We start from the raw sequence: 22,630 nt of genomic DNA, 5'->3' as shown, positions 1-22,630 counted from the left end.
TCACTTGATTTACTGTAGACCTCAGCAACCTACCTCTACAGGAAAGTTAAGACGTACTTTTGTGTTCAGGTTGGTACCTGGTATTGGATGCTGTACAATTTGTTACACGCATGCATTTTATCAAGGTAGAGTATAAGGGTTGAGTGGTGAATCTCATCTGTGACTGAAAGAGGCAAGAGGCAAGATGATTGGATGGAACCGGTCTGTGTTAGCTGTAGCTCGTTGATGCAGAGCGCGGCTTTTTAAGTCCATAAGGTTGAGGAAACTGGCGTCATGCATGGATGTTTTAAACTATAAAGGTACAGTGAGACGATCGAGAGGAGTAGTGAGCGACTTTCAAAACTACTCAGACCTATAGATAAATTTCTTTGACGTTGTTGTTGGGTACATGTGGTGATGGTGACCCAGACGACTGTCCGGGGGGGGGGGGGGGTAGGAGAAAAATATATGAGATACGTACCTCGTGTGTATGTGCATGGCATTCATTCCATTAGATTTCATGTCAAGGTAGGTCGGGTGGCTGGTAGACGCAGATATATATCCAAAAGCTTGCCGCGCCTTTGCTCTGAGCTTAGCGCTTAAATAACTACAGGTTGAAATTCTCCTGTACACCTAGACTAGGAACAAAAGGTAGAGATGGGAGGTCCTCACTCAATTTAGAGAAGAGCCAGACAGTGCTTAGAATAAAGTTCAATGGTGTAAAGTACTCTACGTGTGAGAAAGAACAGGACAAGTGAGGTGAGGTGAGGTGAGGTGAGATGACCCTAACTCCACTCACCATCGACGACCAAATTGAAAGCCCGGCTACTCACTTATTCATACTCGTCAACATCCCTTGTTATAGATTGTATTCATGTGAACTAGATCCCAGCCTCAAGCTAATTTATCGAATGCATTCGATCCTCATCTCGCGCTGCTCGAAAAGACGACACCTCTATGGGTTCTAAACCAAGTCACGTGGTCTCACAATCATCGGTGACCGAGCCTGCATCATGTCACGTGGCTGATATCTTGCATGGACCGGTCCGCGTCCGACAAGGGACTTCTCAACATCTCTAAAAAACGACCCATAACGCCACTATTTATTTCCATCTTCAAGTCGGAATAGTCCATAATCAACTACGAAAGCCCACAGACCATTCAGTTTCACAAGCTTCTTCTTAAGGGGGTAACAGAAGCCTTGTCTTGAGTCATCCCGGGCTTCTCTTCATCGCAGTTCCCAATTTGGTGTCGGAGCAGGCAGCTACGAGGTCAAACTGCAGCCTACGGATCATCTTCAAGCGCCGTCCAAAGCAGTTCTACGAGTCATACAAACATCATCAGCGTTAGACTGACAGTCAGTCAAACTACTTAAAGCCTTCGAGACCCTGCGGTTTTCTTCCTTCTTTCACCTACCCAGTCTCAGAGATCAATCCTCTGAGCGCATCAAAAATGAACGCTCCAGACCGGTAGGTGGAAAACAGGCTATTTCATGGCCTACGTCCCCCTGCTTTGTTGCCCTTCTTGCCAGACTGAAGGGCACAAGACGCATATGAAGTTCTCAATGATGCGCAATTCAATCCGTGATTGGGTGCTGCTGAGAATATCTGAATCAGGTGCAATGCATTCATTTTTGCTGCCCTGATCAGATAAGCGGTCTTCCAGAGTGACACATGGGACACGCAACTTCATCGCTCTTGTCTCCCCTTCGATCTGGTTCCTGCACATTTCACTTTTCTGCCCCATCGCGCCTGCCGTTTTTTTCCTCGAACAACCTGTCACTCGTGCGCTTGACAGTTTTATTGTTGGTCTTTTTTTTTGGCTTGCACTTTGGCATCATGTCTTCCACATCAACACCCAACTTGTCAAATCAAAGTGTTACGTCTGCCCACATGTCTGATCGCCGCACACCCGAGCGTCTTTATGGCTACCCTCCCATCAGGGGCTTACACCCGGTTGGACTCGGGACTCGTACCGGCACGGCCACACGTCAACCTGGTGAGAATCCGGACGAAGAGGGCCGGCCACCCCGTGGTATTCCTTTCATGACGAGCACTGTTGCTTTTGCCCGGCAGCGTGAAGATCGATCTCACCCACGTCGTGCTATGAGACGGGACGCTGACCTGGAGTCTGACAACAACCCGTCTCCGTGAGTTCATGATCGTCGAGATACATCACAAACACTATACACCTGCCTTTATGCTCTTCCATTGCCTGTTCCATCGTTTCTTTCGTTGTCTGCGCGTTCTTTTGCTATCCCTATCCTCACCTACCAGACTCCGATTCTGTTCCACCGAAACCCGTCCCGACTCTAACAACCCTTTTCAGATACGAGGCGATTCTCCTCGCTCCTGGCGAGCAGAAGATTGAGGTTGAGGTCGACACCCGTGAGTATCCTTTCTCTGCCGCTCTTGTCTTGTTGTGAAAAGGCTTTGCTCATATAAACTACCAGGTCTTCCCTCCGCCGCCATCTTCACTTTTCATAAGGAAGACCACACGTTGGCCAACATGCTGCGCAGTCGTCTCCTCAAAACTGCACATGTCACCTTTGCCGCGTACAAGGTATGTCCGCTACCCGAACTGCATTATGCTATCAAATGTCCCAGTTACTGATATTCTCTCCAGGTTCCTCACCCCTTGACGCCCAACTTCATTCTTCGTGTCCAGACTGACGGCACTGTCACTCCTCGCGATGCTGTTATTAATGCATGCGAGGCCCTCATCAAGGACCTTGGCATCTTGTCCCGCAACTTCACCCGGGAATACGAGCTTTGCAAGATGGCCAAAGCTGCCAACCAGCAGCAGAAGAACATGGGTGAATAAGTCTTCTTAGGGACCCTTGTTTCTTTCCTTTTGTCTCCGTCTCTTCAGCCATGACCTGAAGATTGACGTTTTGTTTCTAGTCGATGGACTGCCACCTACGGGGTCTTGAGCAGTCTTCTTCTCCTTTCTGTTTTTCCCTTTTTGGGTAGCATAGTCCCGGTTCGGACTTTTCTTTAGTGTTCCACATGTGCATTAGGCCATGTACCAAGCATGATACCACTTCTATTTCAAACTTTGGCAGCTTTTACTTCTTGGTGCACCTTGTCAATTGCTGCTTGAAAGGTCGTTTGCCCGATGAAGCTGCAAATGTGTGTGCTCAGTGGCTTAGCTTGCAACCTAACTTATGAGCGTTTCTTAAGTTGGAGAGAGACTGAAAGTAGCAATCAAGCTCAACGGCTTCCCATCTTCTCCCAGACTTTTGAATAATATCAAATGAAGTAAAAATCATTCAACCTTGACTCTGTTGATCAACATCGTGCAATCTAGATTCACGTCCACGTTTCCCTGCTGTTCCAGGCACACGGGTGCCGGGGCGGCGGGGACCTCGGCGTGACTAAGCACCAATTCTGGGTTAGTGTGCCTCCACGTTCCGACAACAGCGTCATTTAACTACGTTGCTCCTGAGTCCTGGACCACCCTCCTCTACACTAGCCACCCCCTCGGCAGCTGTGTTCTGTTTGTGACCGCCTCCCCCATCAGATCGCCCGTATCTGGGCATTAATCTATCAGTCATTTTCATGCAATTGTGAAATTGCTCATAATGTTCTCCTCGTCGAACACCTTCCTCGGCGGTGGTGCCGCTGGCCGTCCAGGCCAGGCACCATTCATGCAACAGCAGCAGCAGCCCTCATTTTCGCCGTATCCTCAGGGCCAACAGCAAGCGCCAATGCAACAGCCTCAAGCAACAGGGTTTGCGCCCCAGCCCACTGGCTTTGCTGGACAGCCCTCTCCTTTCGGTAGCGCTCAGCTTCAACCCCAGGCTACGGGGTTCCCCGCAAGTCAGCAGCTCCAGCCTCAATTCACTGGCTTCCCGGGTCAACAGCTCCAGCAGCCGCAACAGACAGGCTTCCAACAGCCCCAAGCCACCGGATATCCTGGCCAGAACCAGTCGCAACAACAAGCTCCTCAATTCCAAGTGTCGCAACCCACTGGCCTGCCAAGTCGGCCCAAGACCTCGTCGGAGATTGCCAATTCTTTCCAGGCGGATGCAGGCCAACGTCCTCAGGTCCCGCCGAAATCTGGATCGCGGATTCCTAGTATTCGGTTGTCATTTATCACTGCCCAGGACCAGGCCAAGTTTGAGCAACTGTTCAAGTCGGCTGTAGGCGACAGCAAGACAATGGAGGGTTAGTGACCACTATAGGAAAGATTAAGTGTCTTGCAAGATTTGCATCATCTGACTGTTTGTTGGTATTTGAATTCTAGGTGACAAGGCGAGAGACTTGCTGATGCGCTCAAAGCTACCTGGTAGCGATCTCTCAAAAATCTGGGTCCTCTCCGACTCGACCAAGTCCGGTCAGCTGTTTTTCCCTGAATTCGCTCTGGCCATGTACCTCTGCAACATTCGTCTCAATGGTCGCGAGCTTCCCGCAACTCTACCTGAGAAGATCAAGAACGAGGTCTCAAGTATGGTTGACATTATTTCCTTCGATGTTCCTGAGGAGCCACTCGACTCGGCCCCTCGCACAAATGTTCCCAGCTTCGATGCGCCATTGCTGGAAAATAAGTCCACTCCGCCAATTGTCCAGCAGCCCCAACCTCAGATGCCCGGCAATCAGCAGCTTCTTTCGCAGCTCACTGCGCAGCCTACTGGATTCTTCCCCCAGCCGACGGGCCTGCAGCCTCAGCAGACCGGCTTCCCGGGACCAAACCAATCGCAATTTCTTCAATCGCAGCAAACCGGGCTCATGAACAACCCACAAGCTACAGGCTACACTGGACCGCGCCCGCCCATGCCGCCCATGCCGACTGGCTTTGGCTCCGCCCAGACCGGAGGACTGGCCGCGCAACCTACCGGAATGACAGCACAGCCTACGGGTGTGCCGGGCCAGTGGGGCTTGAACAATACCCCTTCGCCCGGTCTTCCCACCCCTGAAGCCATGAAGCAGCAGTTGATGCCCCAGCTTGGCCGCGGGGGTGGATCCAATACCGCGGACCTGTCTGCAAATTCCCCTTTCCCCTATCCTATCACAAAGGATCACAAGAGATTGTACGACGATATCTTTCGGAATTGGGATAAGTCCCGCAGTGGATTCGTTAGTGGTGAAACCGCAATCGAGATGATCGGACAATGCGGACTGAGTCGCAGCGACCTGGAGCGGATTTGGACCCTCGCAGACTTCCATAACCGCGGTCGTCTGAACATGGATGAATTTGCAGTGTTCATACATCTTGTTTACCTTGGTAATGCTGGTCATCCCATTCCCAGCCGACTTCCTGCTGAGCTGATCCCTTCATCGACCAAGCACCTGAATGACTCCATTGGTACCGTCAAATCCCTTCTGTCTCGGGATGCCGAGACCCGCAAGGCTACTGGTGCTTTCCTCCAGCCTCAAAAGACTGGCGTCAGTTACCTCAAGGATCATTCCTTCCGTAGCAGTGGCGCTGCGTCGTCTGGCATCGGCCGCAAAGATGCCACAATGTTCAAAAACAACGACGCCGCTGGTGGCTACCGTTCTAGCGCCCGTCGCCGCGTTGGCCAAGATGGAAGGACCCCGTCTCCAGCTCCCTCTTCACAAGGATCCGAAATGGAGGACCTGACTGTCCAGCAATTGGAAAAGAAGATTCGCGAGGCAAAGATTCTGCTCGATGCCGTTGACTTCCAGGATGAAAATCGTGCCGAGGATGATGACTCGCTCGATCGCATGGACCGCCGCGAGGCAGAAAGCCTGATGGATCGTATCCGTCGTGTTCAGGATGACATCGACACTCACCCTAACGCTGCCTTCCGTGGCCTGGACAACGGGGCTGAGCGACGCTCTCTGCGCCGCCAGCTGCAGGCTTACGAAGACCAGGTCCCTCAAGTAGCCTCTGATGTCAGGCGAGTTGAGCGCGAAATCGCCGATGCCAGACTTGAGTTGTTCCGCCTGAAAGATGCCAAGGCTCATCCTGGCAGCGCCGGTAACATTGTGGGCACGGGTCCCGGTGGTTCTATCACCGAAGCCGATCGCATCAAGGCTCGTGCTCGTGCTCGTATGCAAGCCCGAGCTGCTGAGCTTGCCGGTCGCCCAATTCCGGCAGGCCTTGATGACGACGGTCAGGCTGCTCGTCGCCTCGAAGCGGAGAACAACACTGTCAAGGCCGAAAGAGAGCGCAACGATGCCATGACCCGCGATGTGGAGGAAAGCGTGCGAGACTTTGCCAAGTCTCTGGAGGACAGTCTTCGTGAGCAAGGTGTCAGCTCCACTCGTGAACATGAGAAGCGTCGCTGGGAAGATGCTTTGGGCGTCGAGGACACCATTCGTGACTTTATCTTTGACCTTGCCCGCAGTAGTCGAACTGCCAGCATTCGTAAGGAAGAGCGTCAGCGTCCATCGACCGCCTCGCCTGTTCAAGGCCGTTCATCCACGGCGTCGCCAGCTGAGAATTCTTCAGTGCCAGCTCCTTCCTCTGCACCCGGATCGGCTCCAGGAGGTACACATGAGGATCGCGTGGCAGCAGCACGTGAGCGCGCGCAGAAGCGTATTGCTGAACGCATGGCCGCTGCGGGCTTGAAGCCCAGCGACTCTACGGAAACCTTGGCTCAACGCCAGGAGCGTGAGAGACGGGAGCGTGAAGAGCGCGTCAGGCGCGCAGAGGAGGAAGATGCCAAGCGCGAAGCAGAGCGACAGCGCCGCCTCGCTGAAGAGCGCGGAGGAGCTGCGCCTGCACCCGCTGCTTCGAGGACGGCTGGCAAGAAGCCTCCCCCTGCGCCGCCATCTCGACGGGCCCGAACTGATAGTGCGGGCCAGGCCGATTCAAAGAAGGCCGAGGATGTTGTCCGCGAGCAAGCCATCAAGGAGGAGCAAGAGCTGCAAGGAATCGAGACCCAGCGCCTAGAGTAAGTTTTGGAATTGGTTTATTTATTTCTTAGTTGTGACCGCTTCGTACGCTAACGGGGTATTAGGGACGAGGCTAAGCAGCGAGAAGCGGAGTTCCTGCGTGAGAAAGAAGCCCAGGAGGCGAAGCTTAAGGCCCTTGAAGAGCAGGTTCGTCAGGGAAAGATCAAGAAGCAGGAAGAGAAACGTCGCCGAGAAGAAGCCGCTCGTCAGGCCAAGGAGCAGGAGGCTAGACTTGCAGCTCAGCGAGCTGAACTTGAGGCTGCCAAGGAACGCGAGCGTCAACTGCAGCGTGAGTTGGAGGGCATGGACGAGGACTCATCGGATGACGAGGGTCCTGTGGATATCACCACTCCTCAAGATAGTACTCCGACGCAGAGTCAGGTCCTACCGCCTGCCCCTCCTCCCGTGCCTACCATTGCCATCCCCGAACCTGCTGCGCCTGTTGCGACGCCCTCTTCTGAGGCTGGGAACGTGACCAGCCCCGTCGACGCCGAGTCCAAGAACCCTTATTTCAAGTCACTTAGCCAACCTTCATCAGAACCCTCCGTTACTTCGCCACCGAGCTCTCAGTCTACCAATCCTTTCCATCGCCTGGCCCAGCAGGAAAAGCAAGAGCCTCTCAAGCCTTCCTTCACCGGTGCTGTGCCCTTGGAACGCAAGACTCGTGCTCGACCTGAAGACAGCGATGACTGGTCTGTTGCTGGATCTGAGTTTGACTCGTCCGATGATGAAGATGAACATCCAGGCGGCGGCAGTGCCAAGCAACTTGCCAGCATATTGTTCGGTACCATGGCCCCTCCTCGTCCTCTGAGTGCTATGGATGAAGACAAGTCCTCGACCCCGGTGCAAGCCAGCCCTATTGCTGCCCCGCCTCCGCCTCCACAGGCGGCATCTGAGCCCCATGAGGAAGTAGAGGGTGTCTCATACCCAGCTCCTCCAGCTGGCATTCCTCCCCCACCACCTCCACCTCCTCCGGGTGCTCCAGGTGCTGCATTTTCTGCGCCCCCTCCCCCTCCTCCAGCTGTAGGCGGAGCTCCTTCAGCACCACCACCGCCGCCTCCCCCAGGCTTCGGCGCACCACCCCCCGCCTCCTCCCGGATTCGGTGCACCAGCCCCTCCCCCTCCTCCAGGTGGTGCCCCCGGAGCTCCTCCACCACCGCCTCCTGCCGCGGCTGCAGCGCCTGGCAATCGCTCCGCTCTGCTTGCCTCGATCCAAGCGGGCAAGGGTCTTCGTAAAGTTCAGACCAACGATCGCAGCACGAGTTCGTCGGCTGGTCGTGTGCTGTGAGGTGCATACTTCATGGCATAGATATTGTATAGGGCTGTCAACAATAGATACTTTCGACGATTTTCGCTGGAGAGTTTCGAGGAGAAGTTGATGTCATTATCTTAGCTCTCTTTCTTCGACGTTATTAGCTTCATGTGGCCCCGCGTCTCTTGTAACTTGCTACTTATGATATACCGAAGCAGCCAGAGTTGCGAGCGAGTATTAAGTGTGACGATGGAAACATGCAAGCGGATACAATAAACCCCTAATTTTATTTCATTTCCCGATTACATCCAGAATACCTTTCTTAAGTCCCGCTTTGGTCTTGAGCATCTGACGCCCTCCCTTGATATAATGTCTTTTACACTCCATCTCGTAGAATTTCTCCTCCGGGACTCTGAAGCGCACTCTGTCAGCTGAGAGATTGTGTTTAGAAACAGGCTACACCTAGTTATCTCGCGCCGGAAGAATCTAAAAAGTAAACCAAACCTAGACCTCGTAGAAGCACACGCGCCAAGAACGCATTCAACCGTGAAGATGATCATGACCTTCACATTCATAGAACAACCCACTATACACACCGAGATCCCGTCTGGCCCGAACCTTTAGGGCAACCTTTCAGGGGGGGGGGCGGAATGGTCTCGACATTGAAATTGAATGTTGAGGTGTGCATTTCGATATGGCTCCCATGCTCGAGATAACCGGGCTGCCTTTGACTGGCCATATTTGGGAAATCGTAAAAGGTGTTTCCGGGACCAGAGATCCGCTTCGGGCTTATCATGTTGGAAGATACCAGGTCTTGCTGGATGTGGGGGCTATCATGTCTCGTGATGAAATGTATAGAGTATAGACTTGTGCGAGATGTTATCAAGATGTCGTTGACACCCCGTGCCTTCTGGTATGAAGCAGAAAGAGAGACAAGGTGGAAAGCAAGAAAATGGGGAGTAAAAACACGGTACGATGAACGAGTGTTCCAACGGAATCCTCCAAACGTAACGAAGTAAAGCCACAAACAAACATGCATAAATTCCAATGTCCACCGGGGATGCGATCATTGGGGGGCAAAAAAAAAAAAGAAAAAACAAAAAACGAGTCTTGGTAGCTTTGGAAGACTGCAGATCTCTCCAAGATAAATGAGATTTTTTCCCTAGGTCTTCACACCAGCCTTGACACAATCATTATTCTCTCCACCACTTTCCGAGTCCATGTGTCCCGGTCCTTCGGGCTGAGAAGCCCTCAACGTCTTCTGCATTCTGCGCGCCACCTTGGGCGGATCGAAAATACTCTTGGACTGGGCGAAAATCTCATCGATCTCCTCCAGGGACCGGCCCTTGGTCTCGGGGAAGAAGAAATACACCGCGGGGACGATCAGCGCGTTCACCACCGCAAAGACAATGTAGTAGTTATTTGCGATGGTGGCGAAGCCCACGGGGGTAACCTCTGCGAGTAGGAAATTGAAGGTCCAGACCGTGGCCGTGGAGACTGCGCTGACGGCGGCGCGGACTTGCAAGGGTGCCATTTCGGCGGCGTAGAGGAAGGTGAGGCCCGAGTAGCCGACGGTGAAGATGAATTGGAAGCAGTAGAGGGCGATGACGGCGATGACGAGGGCGGCAGTGCTGGATTTGGCGGCGGGGGAGGTGGTGCCGGCGAGGACGGCCATACAGATGGACATTGCGCCGGCGCTCCAGAGCATGAGGGGACGGCGGCCGAGTCGGTCGATGGTGAAGTAGGCGAGGTAGCCGCCGAAGGGTTGCATGAGACCCATTGCTGCGGCGAGGATGCGGGATTTGACGGCGTCGGTGCCGAGGTATTGCTGAGAATGCGAGGGTTAGAAAGGCTGGTCTATTTTGGTATGAGGTGGTGGTGGTGATGATGATGATGATGGCTTCGTCTTGAGACTCTGCCATATAGCTGGAAAAGGAAGAACAGGAAAAGGAGAATGTCATGATTGTGGAGCATGAGAATTAGGAAAAGGAAAAAAAACAAAAAAACTTGTTCCGAGAAACGAGGTCCTTCAACCATATGTCTTACCTCGAAAATGGTCGTTGCGTAGTAGGTGATCAAGTTCACACCGCAAATCTGCTGGAACATTTGGCCTGTAGCCGCGAGGTATGCACGATGGAAGAGACGTTGCTCGCCGTTGGTGAACATAGCCGTCCAAGAAGTATTCCCACATACGGCCAGCGTAGTCTGAATCTCATGAATGGTATCCGTGATTGAGGACGAGTGCGGTTCCATCTCTTGCAAAGCCGCGAGAACTATCCTCGCGTCGTCGATGCGACCCGTCTTAATCAGCCAGCGAGGCGACTCGGGAAGCATGGTGATGAAGATCATCGCAGTCAACGACAGGACAACCTGGAAAGCGAGTGGGAAGCGCCACGAGACCGAACTTCCCTTGATGAAGTAGAAACCGAGGTCGATCCACAGCGCCAGTGTGACGCCGACACCGACGAAGATACCATCCGTGACGACGTTGGAGCCACGTTTGTGAGCAGGGGATATTTCAGATTGCCAGACGGGGACGGTGGCGACGTAGCCACCAATTCCGAGGCCGAGGATGAGTCTGGCCACGATGAATTGGGCAAAGTCGAACGAGGTCGCCATGAGAATGGCGCCGACGATGGTGACAAAGTTGGTCCAGAAGATGACCTTCTTGCGGCCGAGAAGATCACCGAGATAGACGCATGATAGAGCACCAAAGATACCTCCCACGGTGTACAGGGCAATGACAGTTCCTGTTCGTTTGATAGGCACGGTGTGGGTTAGTATCCCTCGAATTACGGAGTTGTCGCCGGTTGGAATGAGGCAGCAGCTCACCTTGAATTGTCGAGTTCATCGACTTGGTCTCCCCTGTCGTGTTGATGGTGTCCATGCGAGGAAATGCAGAGTTGAATGCAGGTAGGGTCAACAGACCGCCTGCTACACTCATATTGTAACCATAACAGGTAAAAGTTGGTCCCACGACCAAGAGCACCGCTGCCCTCAAGAGAGCATTGCCTCGAAGGCCCATATATGGCTTCAAGCCCATGATGGCGAAGATGAGGAGGAGATTGGGAGATTGAGATGTCGGTGATGGAATAGGTTCAAGAAAGCAGGTAGTGCGAGACGTGAAGGAACAATCAGATGGCGAGCTTGTCGGAAAAAGCACCCATCCACAAGCATCCACTTCCTTCTAAAAAGAGAGGTTCCAAATTGGAAAGAAAGGGAGAAGTTCTTTCCAGAAGGGGAAAAAAAAAAGGCCAAGGATAATATCAGGTCGTCGGATGATCAGTGATCAATATATGATCCTCTTTTCTCGATGACACAAGTGACGGAGAGTGACGACGTGGAATTGGATAATGATATGCAACGATTGAACGTGCAGCCGATAACGCTTTCCAACTGATTTGAGACTCTCTGTTTGGAGCCCCTCAGATCGAGCTTGTTCTGCTGTTCTTGTGAATTCTTGTTGCCCCCAATTCCCACATCTCGGCTGCGGTGGGTCGCCTCTAAGTACTTCCTACGCCATTGTGGTCGTCGGTAGTCGGCGGTCCCCGGACACGAGGCGATGCACCCATGGGCCCTCGATCGTGGCCGTTTCTGCCAGGAACTTTGCCATGGACACGCGAAATGATCGACTTGGCATTTGATAATAGAGAGCTTCTTTGCCCCTTGGCTTGCAGGAATATCTGGGGTAGTGTCGACGGTGGGGAATTTGGGCAGGTCCGGGGAAAACAATTGCTAAGAGAATGCTCTTTGTGGGAGCCTCAAGACCGGAGGTTAGATTGTTTGAGGGAGAAAAGTCTTATGGAAGTGGCCGATGCTATTTTGGTTCTTGGGTTCTGATGTTTCTTTTTCTTTTTCTTTTTCTTTTTTTTTTTTCTTGATTCTTTTCTTTTCTTTTTCCAAATCCTTTCCTCTCTCGTGTGGTGCATCTGGAGACTTGAGAGGTTGGGTAAGTAGGGTTTGAAACGTTGTGGGCAGCTGGAAAGAGTCTGTGATCTTGGTAGGCAAATTGGAAGGCGGGGAAATATGACCTTCGCTCTCAATTGTAGATTCATGGTCATCTTCCGCAGTCGAAGATAATTGATGTAGCATAGACTTGCTTCTGTTCCACTCTACATGATACAGTTGAAGTCACCCTGTGACCCTACAATTGAACAGGCGCGCGACTTGATTCAAGACGGCAGAGAGCCAAGCTGAGCAGTAGACTGCAATCGTCAGAGCCCTGACTCAGAGGGTCACAATCAGTACTACTCAAACAAGCTAAGAATCTCTGGAGCCTCGCCTAAAGTCACAACTACCGACATGTGCTGTGCATGGGTCCGACCCACCAATTATGATCCTGTGTGCAACAATGATGCTCTGGAATAATTTGACTCTCGTCTATATGAACCATCATCATAATAATAGACGATTATCGGACAATGCTCGTCAGGTAGTCACTGTATGTGTGCTCCTGTAGGCGAGCGAAGCGCTCCCCGGACCGGACAAGCGCGTACTACAATCGGTACATCCGAATCCGATAGCGAGCCGGGTCAGCGGCAACTTGCAAGTCTCCAGTACACGCGACCTCGGTTCCAGAACCGCTCGGGCCCAGCTGCAACGCACCGGTTGAGACTACTAGAAAAAGTACTGGTACATCATGGTCTGTCACGAACTGCGATGAGCTACTTCCTGGGGTATGTCAAGCACTGGTTGACGATGTACCCACTACCTAGTAGTACCTACTAGTAAACAGTAGTCCTACTCTCGCCTTGTCCATGATTCCCAAAACATAGCCACCACGGCAACAATTGACAATCAACATTCCTAAAATTTCAACGCCTTCGACTTCGGAACCGCCCGTGAACAAATAATGATGAGCTGTCGTCATGCTCAAGCAAAAGCGAAAGTGTAACAGCGTTGTTCTCCCGTCTTTGCCTCTCTCTCTCTCTTCATCGAAAGGATAAACCTCCTTTCCGCCGTGAGCCCCGGAACGATCAAACGACAGCAGTCCATTACATGATTACTCCATTCAGCATTCAATTCTGCAGTGGGGATATGGCGGGTCGCCCAATCATGACACCAGCTCCACGCGAATCGCCACTCCGGGGAGAACGAGTCTGGAAAGGGCGTGAGCCTGAAGGACCCCAGCAGAAGGTTTGATGCGAGCACGTGAATGGTCGCATACCGGATCTTGACATGACACTATACTATTACCCAAGATGCTCGAATTTAGCTTCCCGTTAAGGTGAACCGGATTGGTCGGACAAAAGCCTGGACCAGAGCTCTGGCTTTTTGGAAGTTCAATGAGAGGAGTTCCAATTGACTATGCGCTTTGGGGCTTGGTCCGAGAAGCCGAGGCTGCATTGGATGGTTCTTCCCCGCAATGCGCTTGAATGGGCCTTTGGTTTGATAGATTTTCACGGATATCAAATACACTTCGTCAGTTCTTGTACAGTCCCTGTGCTCGAGAGTCGAGCACCATTGGCAGTCGATTGTACAGACGAAAGTCCTCAAAGGTCTCGTGCTGTCAACGCCTCAGGACAGAGTAACAATAGATGGCTGCAAATATGGATTGACCTCTTGTAATAGAGACGGGACGGGGACAAGCAGTTGGCAGTTGAAACGCCACTCGGTTCTTCACTTCTCTGTAGGTACCTACGTCTTTCGGCCAAATAACATAGACTACTAGACTTACTGTAGAACTGGCCCTTGTCATGACAATGATCTACTCTCTAGTTCTACGATCCTTAACAATACTCCACTCAAAGCTCGCCAAGAACTCGGAACACAAGTCGACTCCATGGTGCAAACCACACCTGATAGAGGTCGATCATAATCCACACTTCCCACATATACACAAGCACACACAACGAGAGTCAAACTACCCGATTCATCAAAAAAAAAAAAGCCCCCAAGCTGACTGCAAACCCACCCTCCACGGCAAATGAAAAGCATAGTCAAAAGCAAAGATCAAAAAGAAACTTTTCGGCTTTGACCGTCAACAACCCTCCCCCCGTTGTTCGAAAAGCAGGACGGAGGTTTCCCTGCCACTCGTGGCGCCCCCTCTTCGTTCGTCCCTCTCTCCTACGCGTCTTTCCCCCGGATCTCCAATTTCCGGGGGGGGGGCACTAACCTTGAAAAAATGGGTCGCTGATCTCGCTCTCCTTCTCTCAAATGCTGCTTTTGATTGCCGCCCGTGCTCAAGCTAGTTAGATTGAGTTTGAGTGAACGTGGTTGGTAAAGGGTTGGCGGCACGGGTACAGGCGATCGCCGGGCTCGATGAAATGGGGTGAGGAGAGGAGAGGACAAGAGAGAAACTTTGCTAGATGAGGTGATTGGGCGTGCGTTTGCGACGAGAGCTTCATGTGGCAATCGAGAAGATGGTCCTGTGTGGACTTGGTTTGAGTCTGCCGAAAGCTATGGGACCGCGGAGCTGGATTGACCTCTACCACGTGGAGTCGAGACGCTATTCACCCCCGAGATGCACCTCATCAACTCCCGACCTCACATCTGACTATCGTTGCCGTCTCAAAGCATGACTATGAACATGAACGCGGAGCATATCCACACGCAGCGTTTGCAGATCTGTTAGTCAAGGTCGCCATCATTTTGAGAGAGAACATGTGTTTCATTGTTTGTACCCGAAATGACCATCCAATTAACCTCTCAAGTGACACATAAATGAAAAGTTGCGAGACAAAAAACTCCGAAATTGATCACCATACAAGCTCTGCGATGACATTGCCCAATGTACTGACGCACCAGACTGCAATCAAACCCCATCCAATTCGGCGATCCATGCGCCAATGATTCAAAGGGACCACAATAAGCAAACCCGCAAGGATGAACAAGAGAGTTGCACCGCTGATGACAAGTACCTTGGAGATGGCAATCTCGTAGGTAGCAGGCCGAGTCATCGTCCCTACCGAATGGGGAGAGGGATGACTCGGGCCCAGAGTCATGTACAAACCCCCCAAACCAACACCCAGCAGAATATTGAGCATGGGTCCGCCAAAGCAAGCGCTCAGAGCCATAACAGGATATCCCAGCCGGGCAATGGTGATATCAGCAACCAAATCTCCCAGTGAGTTGCCCACAGCAAAGACAGTAAGTCCCAGCAACGAGTCGGAGATATCAAGAATCACGCCGATCGTCTTGAGAATGGAGACTACCTCTGTAGCGATGGTTGCAATCCAGCAGATAGCGACCAGAAATCCCAGCATGGATAAGAGTGGCTGCCATATCGCCGGCAAGCTTTGCGCCTTCTGGACCTCAGAGTCCTGGCGGGCTCCCTGAGGACTATGATAGGATTGGCGGTGACGAGTAGATAGAATGAACATGCCAAGACACAAAATTGAGAAAAGAAGCGAGATCAACGCAGTGCGTAAAACATCTTTCGCATCTGATTCGGTAGTCAGAGAACTCCAGGCAAGGTAGGTCAGGATGAATGGCCCGGTGAAAAGCTGGATGGCGACGAGCCAGCGATTCCACTCTTTGACCTCTGTAGCTGCTGCGTCGGGAGCAGAATGTGACACTGCTGGCAACTCAGAGTCCCCGCGTAGACGGCCAATTGGTTCGTGTTGCGAAGGCCTAGGACCAGGTTCAACACGCCTAGAGGCGCTATTGGAATGATGATGCATGGAAGACTGGGGCTCGGTCGCATGAAGTGTTGGATTGTCTGCTGGCAGATGGACTATCGGCGCAGGGTTGCCGCCTTGCGCCGCTCCATCGACAACAACGACAGAGGGCGGATCGAATTCATTAGATTCGGGTGTGGAGGGCTCAACGACAGGGACGGTTACCGTGAGAAGAAAGACGCTCGGTGCAGCAACTATGCCCAATAGTCGCTCGGTTACATTTTTTTTCTCCAGCCAGCCAGTGTCGGAAACAATGTGCCCGCAATATGAGCAAGCCGGGGAAGAGCCAAAGTCTTCCATCCTTGCACCCAAAGAGTCCCAGAAGCCGGAGTATCGGCAACAATTCCGTTGAGCCCGTCGGGCGTCAGCAGGCGTTCTGAAGGGCTAGTTGCAGTATTGGGCAGGCGCAGAGTTGGGACCCCGGGTGAGCTGGGAGGTAGATCGAAAAATTCAGGGAATGGCACCACTGGGCTTGCCAGTCCATCCTCGGATCGATCACCGCCGCTACCTCCACGTGGAGACACTGCGAGAGGCGAGCGGTCGCGCGTGATTTGTGTTTGATAATCTGGGGATGAGAATTGCCCCCGCATGGCGGGCAATTCAGGCGATAATGACTTATTCTGGCTGGTTGTCGGACTTGAAGATCGCGACGGAGACTCAGACTGCGGCGGGGATACCGTCAAGAATGTGTTGAGCTTGATTCGGGGAGATTTCTGATTTTGCCCCTCGCTGATATCCTCGGTACAGTCGCTAGAAGGACGTCTCACGGTCAGACGGGGAGCTTGTCCTGGTCGCTCAAATACTGTGCGGTCAATTTCCAGACCATCCGCATCATTAGCTGAGACTGCCCTGGCGCGTGAGGTATCCGCGCCATGTGGCGATAAGAGACCATCGATCGTAGTCGGCCTGCTGGCCCTTGGATGCGATGCTATAGACCGAGTGTCAAAAGCTTGAACAGAGTCGTCTTCGTTATCGGAATAACTGCTCAGACTGATGGTCGGATTTCGCCGAGAAGTTCGCGATTTTCGTAGCGATTGTAGCACAGACTGGAACTCCAGCGCACCAACCAAGCTTGGGCGAATAACGTTGCTGGTATTCCGTCGCGAGCCAGTCGGACGCCGATTGACATGCATTTTGCCACCAATCTCTGCCAGGTATCGATTGCGCTCATCATCGTCTTCGAAATCATCCTCATCTGCCTTCCATGAAGGAAAGTCATCCTGCCGTTCCAAGAGATCAAAATTGTCTGAAGATGCTCCACGAAGGAGGCTTCGTGACTCCGAGGCAACGCCTGGATCGTCATCTTCTTCCATTGAGTGGTCAATATCTAATTCTTGGTTCTCTGGGATGTGGAAAAACGACCGAGCAGCCATGTCCCTCTCGTACTTCCGACGACGTCGAACAATATACCAATGCCAGCTCACCACCAACATCACATAGAAAACGTAGAGAGCGACCATTGCGGCCGATTCCCAGGCCTGGAGGCGTCCATCCGCGACTAGGACCATGCTGAAGCCAACCGCAATCACGAAGAATCCAACATCGCGGACGAAGCTGCGTCGCGCAACTTTGAACGGGCGAACCAGGGCCATTGAGCCGGCAACTACAGATGTAATGAAAGTTGCGGCTCCGATGAGCTCTCCAATTGCCAAACTTCCACTATTTGACCGCATCGCGGCAAAAGTAGAGAAGACGTCCGGGCTTCCATTTCCGAAAGCAAGGAAGGTCACACCCGTGAGGCTTTCGCTCATTCCAAGAATACTTGCAAGTGTGCTCAAATTGATGCACAAAAAGTCACTAGCGGCGATTCCAATAGTGCTGAATAGGAATGATAGCCAGAGGACGATGATAATGAAGGCGACGGGCTTTGCATGAGGCAAAGCGCAGTAATAGAGCTGCAAATACGATAGATAGCCATCTTGGTGGTCCGGGCAATTCTGGCGAATGTAGGCGCATTGATCTTTGGCATTGCGAACTAGCCGGCACTACCGATCGGTTGCACAGACGAGCCGGTTAGCTTGAGAGAAGGACGGGCATAACCGTTGATGCTAGAGACATACCTCTTCCTCTTCGGTCCGCCGAACAAGTGCATTTGCTACGAAAGGCTCAACGAGTAGGTCGGAAGTCCGCCTTTGCAGACCCCAGCTGGCCACAGCAAGGGTGGCTATGACAAGTATTGAAACGTAGAACGGGCGCACTGAATATCGCGGACTTGATCTAGGAGCCCGAAGAATAGAAGGAAGCCTGTTCATGATTGATGCGAATTTAGATTTGGCCGCATCTTGCTCTTTCAGCAAGATTGAGAACCAATTTCATCACACAGCAACAGGTGAGGTTGCTCAAACGAAGCTGGGGAACAACCCTCGAATTGCAATTGAGCTAAGTTGTGGCGGAGCGGACTCGTCAGGCCTCGACCCAGTTGAGTGATGTCAGCCACCTGGTTCGAATTAAGGGAGGTGTGGGCCAACCCACCAGTCTCCAACCAACATGCTTGGCAGGCTGGCAGCTGCCCTCATGCAAACTGTAAAGCGAGGAGGCCAGCGAGGTGACGATGCTGCACTGAACAAAGCCTTCAGAAAGATGAGCGACAATCATAGATCCCATGTCCGTTATGAACATTCTATTGACAGTAACAATATTCGTGTTCGCCTCGCGATGGTCAAAATGCACCTTGCTACGCCACGAGACGATTTAGCACGTGATAGAGCGCGCACCAGGCGTCTACAGCTCGCCGTATGTTTGTTGACTTCCTCATCTGCTTAGTCCCGCCCCTCCTACCTCCGTTAGCACGGGTCATCTCCATAATTTCACAACGACAAATCTTGTGATCCCCTACTGGGGGAAACTGCAACCATGCCTCGTGTCGCAAATAAAGCCCACCGCCGCTCAGGCGGGGGTACTTCAACCCCTCAGAAGAACGCCCCCATCCGGTAGGTTGAGCGCAAAACGCTACCAGCAACGATTTACGAATGACTTACTCGTGAATAGCATTCCCCTCAACGATGACATGGGTGAAAAGGCGGCGCGTATGGAAGCTCGTCAAGCTCTCCAAGACCGCCAGATGAACCAGATCAAAGCTGCAGTCAAGACACCGATGCCTGCACGTCGTTATCGTGAGGATGGCGACGAGGACCTCGACACGCCGCGCGGATCTAACCACCGTGGTCGCGACAGCGATGCACCCGGCCGAGGCGTAACCCCGATGAAGCGCGTACCCATTTTGGCGAATTTCGAGGAGTGGATGAAGATGGCTACAGATAACAAGATTAACGCAAACAACTCCTGGAACTTCGCGTTGATCGACTACTTCCACGACATGTCACTTCTGAAAGAGGGCGACGGCGTCAACTTTCAAAAGGCGAGTTGTACGCTGGATGGCTGTGTCAAGATCTACACTAGCCGAGTTGATAGCGTTGCGACCGAGACCGGAAAACTTTTGAGTGGCCTGGCTGATAGTCGTGACAAGCGAGGCCGGGATCCCGAAGCTGAGGGGGAAGACGGGGACGAGGATGAGGATGGTGAAGAAGGCTCCGGGCGCAAATCGCGCAAGAAGGTACGTACGACACAGCTTACTTGAGATGCGTGGACCCCGCAACGCCTGCTGACTCCGACCTTGGATAGACGCGATCGCACGAGGCCACCCTTGCGCCCTCTTTCAATTCGCTGCAACTCAAGAAGTTTGAGCTTGAATTCGCCGTCGATCCCCTGTTCAAGAAGGCCTCGGCTGATTTCGACGAAGGCGGCGCTAAGGGATTACTTCTCAATCACCTGGCTATTGACGGACATGGAAAAATCGTGTTTGACAGTAGCGACGACGCCGTTGACGACCACTCAAAGACTGCGGAGGATGAGGACGAGCAGCCGGAGTCCGCTGATCCAGTCTCTCATGACGTGGAAACATCAAAGAGCTCTCAACCAGCTGCCGAAACTTTTAACAACGACACAGACATTGACCTTGCTACTTTAGCCAGTCAGTTTTTCCCGGATCTTGATCGACTCGGTGAGCAGGATATTTGCCCCTCGCTCAAGAATCTGGATCTTGGGGATCCTGGCGCAAACCTGGATATTCCCCTTCTTAAGGCTCCCGAGGACTGGAGGCATGACAAGAGTACCGATGAACATCGATCTGCGGAAGACCCATCTGGAATCATGCTGGATGATGACAATGCCGTTGGATTCGATGATGATGATTTAGTCGGCTTCGATCTGAGTGGGGACGCTGGTTTCGGTGACGGCGGTGAAGCTTGGGCGAGAGAAGCCGCCTTAGAGCCCATGCTCAAGGTACACCGGATGGACCATGACGGTCCCGATGCTGATGGCGATGAGGAGATGGCAGATGAGGATACTTTCGCTATCTCCATGTCGCATCAACCTAGCAAACAGGACCATGAGAGCATCTTGAGCTATTTCGACAACGCACTTCAAAAGAATTGGGCTGGACCCGAACATTGGAAGATTAGGAGGATCAAAGATACGACAGTAATTCGGGACTCGGGTTCCGTGCCCAAGCAACGCAAGGAAAAGGAGCCCTTTGAGATCGACTTCTCTGCGCCACTTGACCCTCTTATTGCAGAGCTCATTTATTTGCCCGCGAGTTCAAACTCGGCTATCTCCATCCCGAAGACGCAATGGAAGACTAAAGGTCGTAATCTGCTGCCTGATGATAAGCACTTCAACTCGAAGAGCTTGCTGAGTTTGTTTTTGAAGCCCAAAGCCCGTATGGGATCTAGGAGGCTTCTCAGCCGGAGGACGCAAGATCCTAAGGAGCAGGTTTCTGGGCATGGCGACATGGATGAAGCTTTCTGGGCAAATCACAAGACAGAAGATGCGACGGCTGACGAAGGCGGTGGCGGTGCTTACGATGCCAACTTCTTTGCAGACGACGATGGTCTCGCGTTCCCCAACGGCATGGACCTAGATGATGAAGATGAGAACTTGCCATTTGCAGACGCGCGAGAGATACTTTCACCAGCAGCTGAAGGCCGACCTGGTACTGCAGCTGGCAATGCTACCGGTATCACTGCGTTGTTGAACATGGTTGGTGCCACGCCCGGCCGACCTGGAGCGGGCGGTTATGGATCACAGTTGGTAACTCAAGGTGGCCGTCGTGCTCGGCCAGAATACGTCAACTACGCTCGGGTTGCGAAGAAAGTTGATGTTCGACGACTCAAGGTCGAGATGTGGAAGGGAATGGGTGAGCGTCTTGTTGCCGCCACGGAGAACGCTTCATCACAACCGGGTTCGAATCCCAGTGATCCCCCAGCTGAGCCTGACAGTGACGGTGACGAGCCAATGCCACCGACTCCTCACTCAGGTAGACTGGGCGAAGCCGAGGACTCCCAAAAGGATGGCAGATTGAGATTCACGCATATCATGAATGGCTTGAAGCAGGTCTATCCCACGGAGACGTTACGGGATATCAGCACGTCATTTGGTTTTATCTGTCTTCTCCATTTGGCCAACGAACAAGGCCTAGTCCTCGAAAGCGACATGGACAAGATGGCTAATGATGCCATTGGCTTGGAGGAGATCTATGTCAGTCGTGATGCCCATGCTATCATTGAGGAAGGTGGCATTTGAACCTGATTTGGCCTCTGTTGTGATGCTTTATCCTTTGTCGGATTTTCTGTACAGTGTTTTCCCTCTGAATTAAACGTGCCTCAGCCTCTATGTTGGTTATGATCGGATGGACAGATCCATTGAGATCTGGGTATTAGGAGTTTTGGCGCGGTGGGTCTGACGATGCACCATGACACCCTTGATTGTTTGATTTGGCATTTGTTCCGATTACTTAGGCAAGTTGCAATTGGAAGATGTTCGCTTGACACGGCCTTTTTTTCCGTTGAGAAAAACCTTCGACATTCAGAAAGCTGAATAGTGAAACGTCCGTACGTATCGTCGGTTGCACTGGGATAGAGCGCTCAAGGATTCCGAAAGCAGTTCCACTGAGATCCGACCTAGGTTTGGGGGCTTTCCAACCTCGTCATCTCCAAACATGTAGGGACTAGGTAGCTGAGACGGAACGCCTTGCAGTATCTGCCCGATGGCCTGAAAATCGAAGGAATACTACCGCGCACTTACCCAGACAGCGCGTATGAAGCACGAGAATTGCCCATGCGATGCACGGAGTCAATCAGCATGAAGCACCCAATCTTGTACCGGTCTTCTGGAGTATCTAGACAGCACCTAGCTACCTACTACCTGCGCACTAAGAACCAGGTCATACTTACCTAGTTTTTTAGATTACCACCGCTCTCGTTTAGGTACTGTAGTGCTCAACCTTCTAGTAGCTCGATTGGTGGGGTTCCGTTGCAGTAACCAGTGAACCACTGACCAGGGCTGGTCTTGTAGGCATGATTCCCGTCTGCGGTATTGGAAGAGCTTCACCAGTTGACCCGTCTTGTCCTGATGCTTTTTCTTCGTTTCATTTTCATCGAGACTTGATCCACAGTTTTGCTGCCCGGGGATTTTGATGATCAGCTTGTGGGAGAATCTCCTTCATTCCACGCCGTGAGCCTACAAGCAAGTCCGGTTTGAGAGATGTCGATACTTAGAAGGCGGAATCTACATCAGACCTAGGGAATCTTGGAAATGTTCTACGCAATTTCATCAGAAGCCGCTCATTGTAAAAGCAAAATGCAAAAAAGAGTAGCAATTTCGTGCCTCCGTCAAGGAAAGCACAAGGTATCTGTACTAGGTATCACATATACAAAAGAAGAAAAGAAAGCAACGCCGATGCACCGACTCGCTGTCGAGCACAAAGTCCGATAGCGGTTCTTCCAGTGGACCACAGGCCCTGGTTGAATCACTGCGAGAGCTCGAAAAATTAATTTAATGAACCCTGAACGTCCTTGGATACAGTATCTGTTTCATATGTCCAATTTTCGACTGATGCACAGTCTTCGCATTGTAGGGGT

At 52.2% G+C, this 22,630-nt stretch overlaps 5 protein-coding genes across 5 annotated transcripts; 3 read left to right on the top strand and 2 right to left on the bottom strand.

Moving 5' to 3' along the window:
- Nucleotides 1–1,871: 1,871 nt before the first annotated feature.
- On the top strand, nt 1,872–2,802 carry N7539_003055 (DNA-directed RNA polymerase II core subunit RPB11; the record flags this gene model as incomplete). The annotated part of the gene is made up of 4 exons (XM_056932658.1): nt 1,872–2,013; nt 2,256–2,366; nt 2,432–2,541; nt 2,605–2,802. The coding sequence occupies 4 exons, from the start codon at nt 1,872–1,874 to the stop codon at nt 2,800–2,802; spliced, it is 561 nt and encodes a 186-aa protein (XP_056792617.1).
- Nucleotides 2,803–3,562: 760 nt separating this feature from the next.
- pan1 (actin cytoskeleton-regulatory complex protein PAN1) lies at nt 3,563–8,078 on the top strand (the record flags this gene model as incomplete). The annotated part of the gene is made up of 3 exons (XM_056932657.1): nt 3,563–4,148; nt 4,228–6,841; nt 6,908–8,078. 3 exons carry the CDS (start codon nt 3,563–3,565, stop codon nt 8,076–8,078), a joined length of 4,371 nt encoding a protein of 1,456 aa, XP_056792616.1.
- Nucleotides 8,079–9,256: 1,178 nt separating this feature from the next.
- On the bottom strand, nt 9,257–11,137 carry N7539_003053 (sugar porter family MFS transporter; the record flags this gene model as incomplete). Its single annotated transcript, XM_056932656.1, has 3 exons — nt 9,257–9,922; nt 10,141–10,844; nt 10,927–11,137. 3 exons carry the CDS (start codon nt 11,135–11,137, stop codon nt 9,257–9,259), a joined length of 1,581 nt encoding a protein of 526 aa, XP_056792615.1.
- Nucleotides 11,138–14,792: 3,655 nt separating this feature from the next.
- On the bottom strand, nt 14,793–17,965 carry N7539_003052 (sodium/calcium exchanger protein; the record flags this gene model as incomplete). Its single annotated transcript, XM_056932655.1, has 3 exons — nt 14,793–15,907; nt 15,973–17,698; nt 17,774–17,965. The coding sequence occupies 3 exons, from the start codon at nt 17,963–17,965 to the stop codon at nt 14,793–14,795; spliced, it is 3,033 nt and encodes a 1,010-aa protein (XP_056792614.1).
- A 601-nt stretch (nt 17,966–18,566) lies between these two features.
- N7539_003051 (condensin subunit BRN1) lies at nt 18,567–21,293 on the top strand (the record flags this gene model as incomplete). The annotated part of the gene is made up of 3 exons (XM_056932654.1): nt 18,567–18,643; nt 18,702–19,266; nt 19,335–21,293. The coding sequence occupies 3 exons, from the start codon at nt 18,567–18,569 to the stop codon at nt 21,291–21,293; spliced, it is 2,601 nt and encodes an 866-aa protein (XP_056792613.1).
- Nucleotides 21,294–22,630: the final 1,337 nt, after the last annotated feature.

This window comes from Penicillium diatomitis (genome assembly GCF_028827545.1).
Source record: "Penicillium diatomitis strain IBT 30728 chromosome Unknown utg000003l_segment0_segment0, whole genome shotgun sequence".
NCBI lineage: Eukaryota > Fungi > Ascomycota > Eurotiomycetes > Eurotiales > Aspergillaceae > Penicillium > Penicillium diatomitis.
Note: the sequence above shows the minus strand (reverse complement) of the source record. Positions and strands in the feature narration are given on the sequence as shown.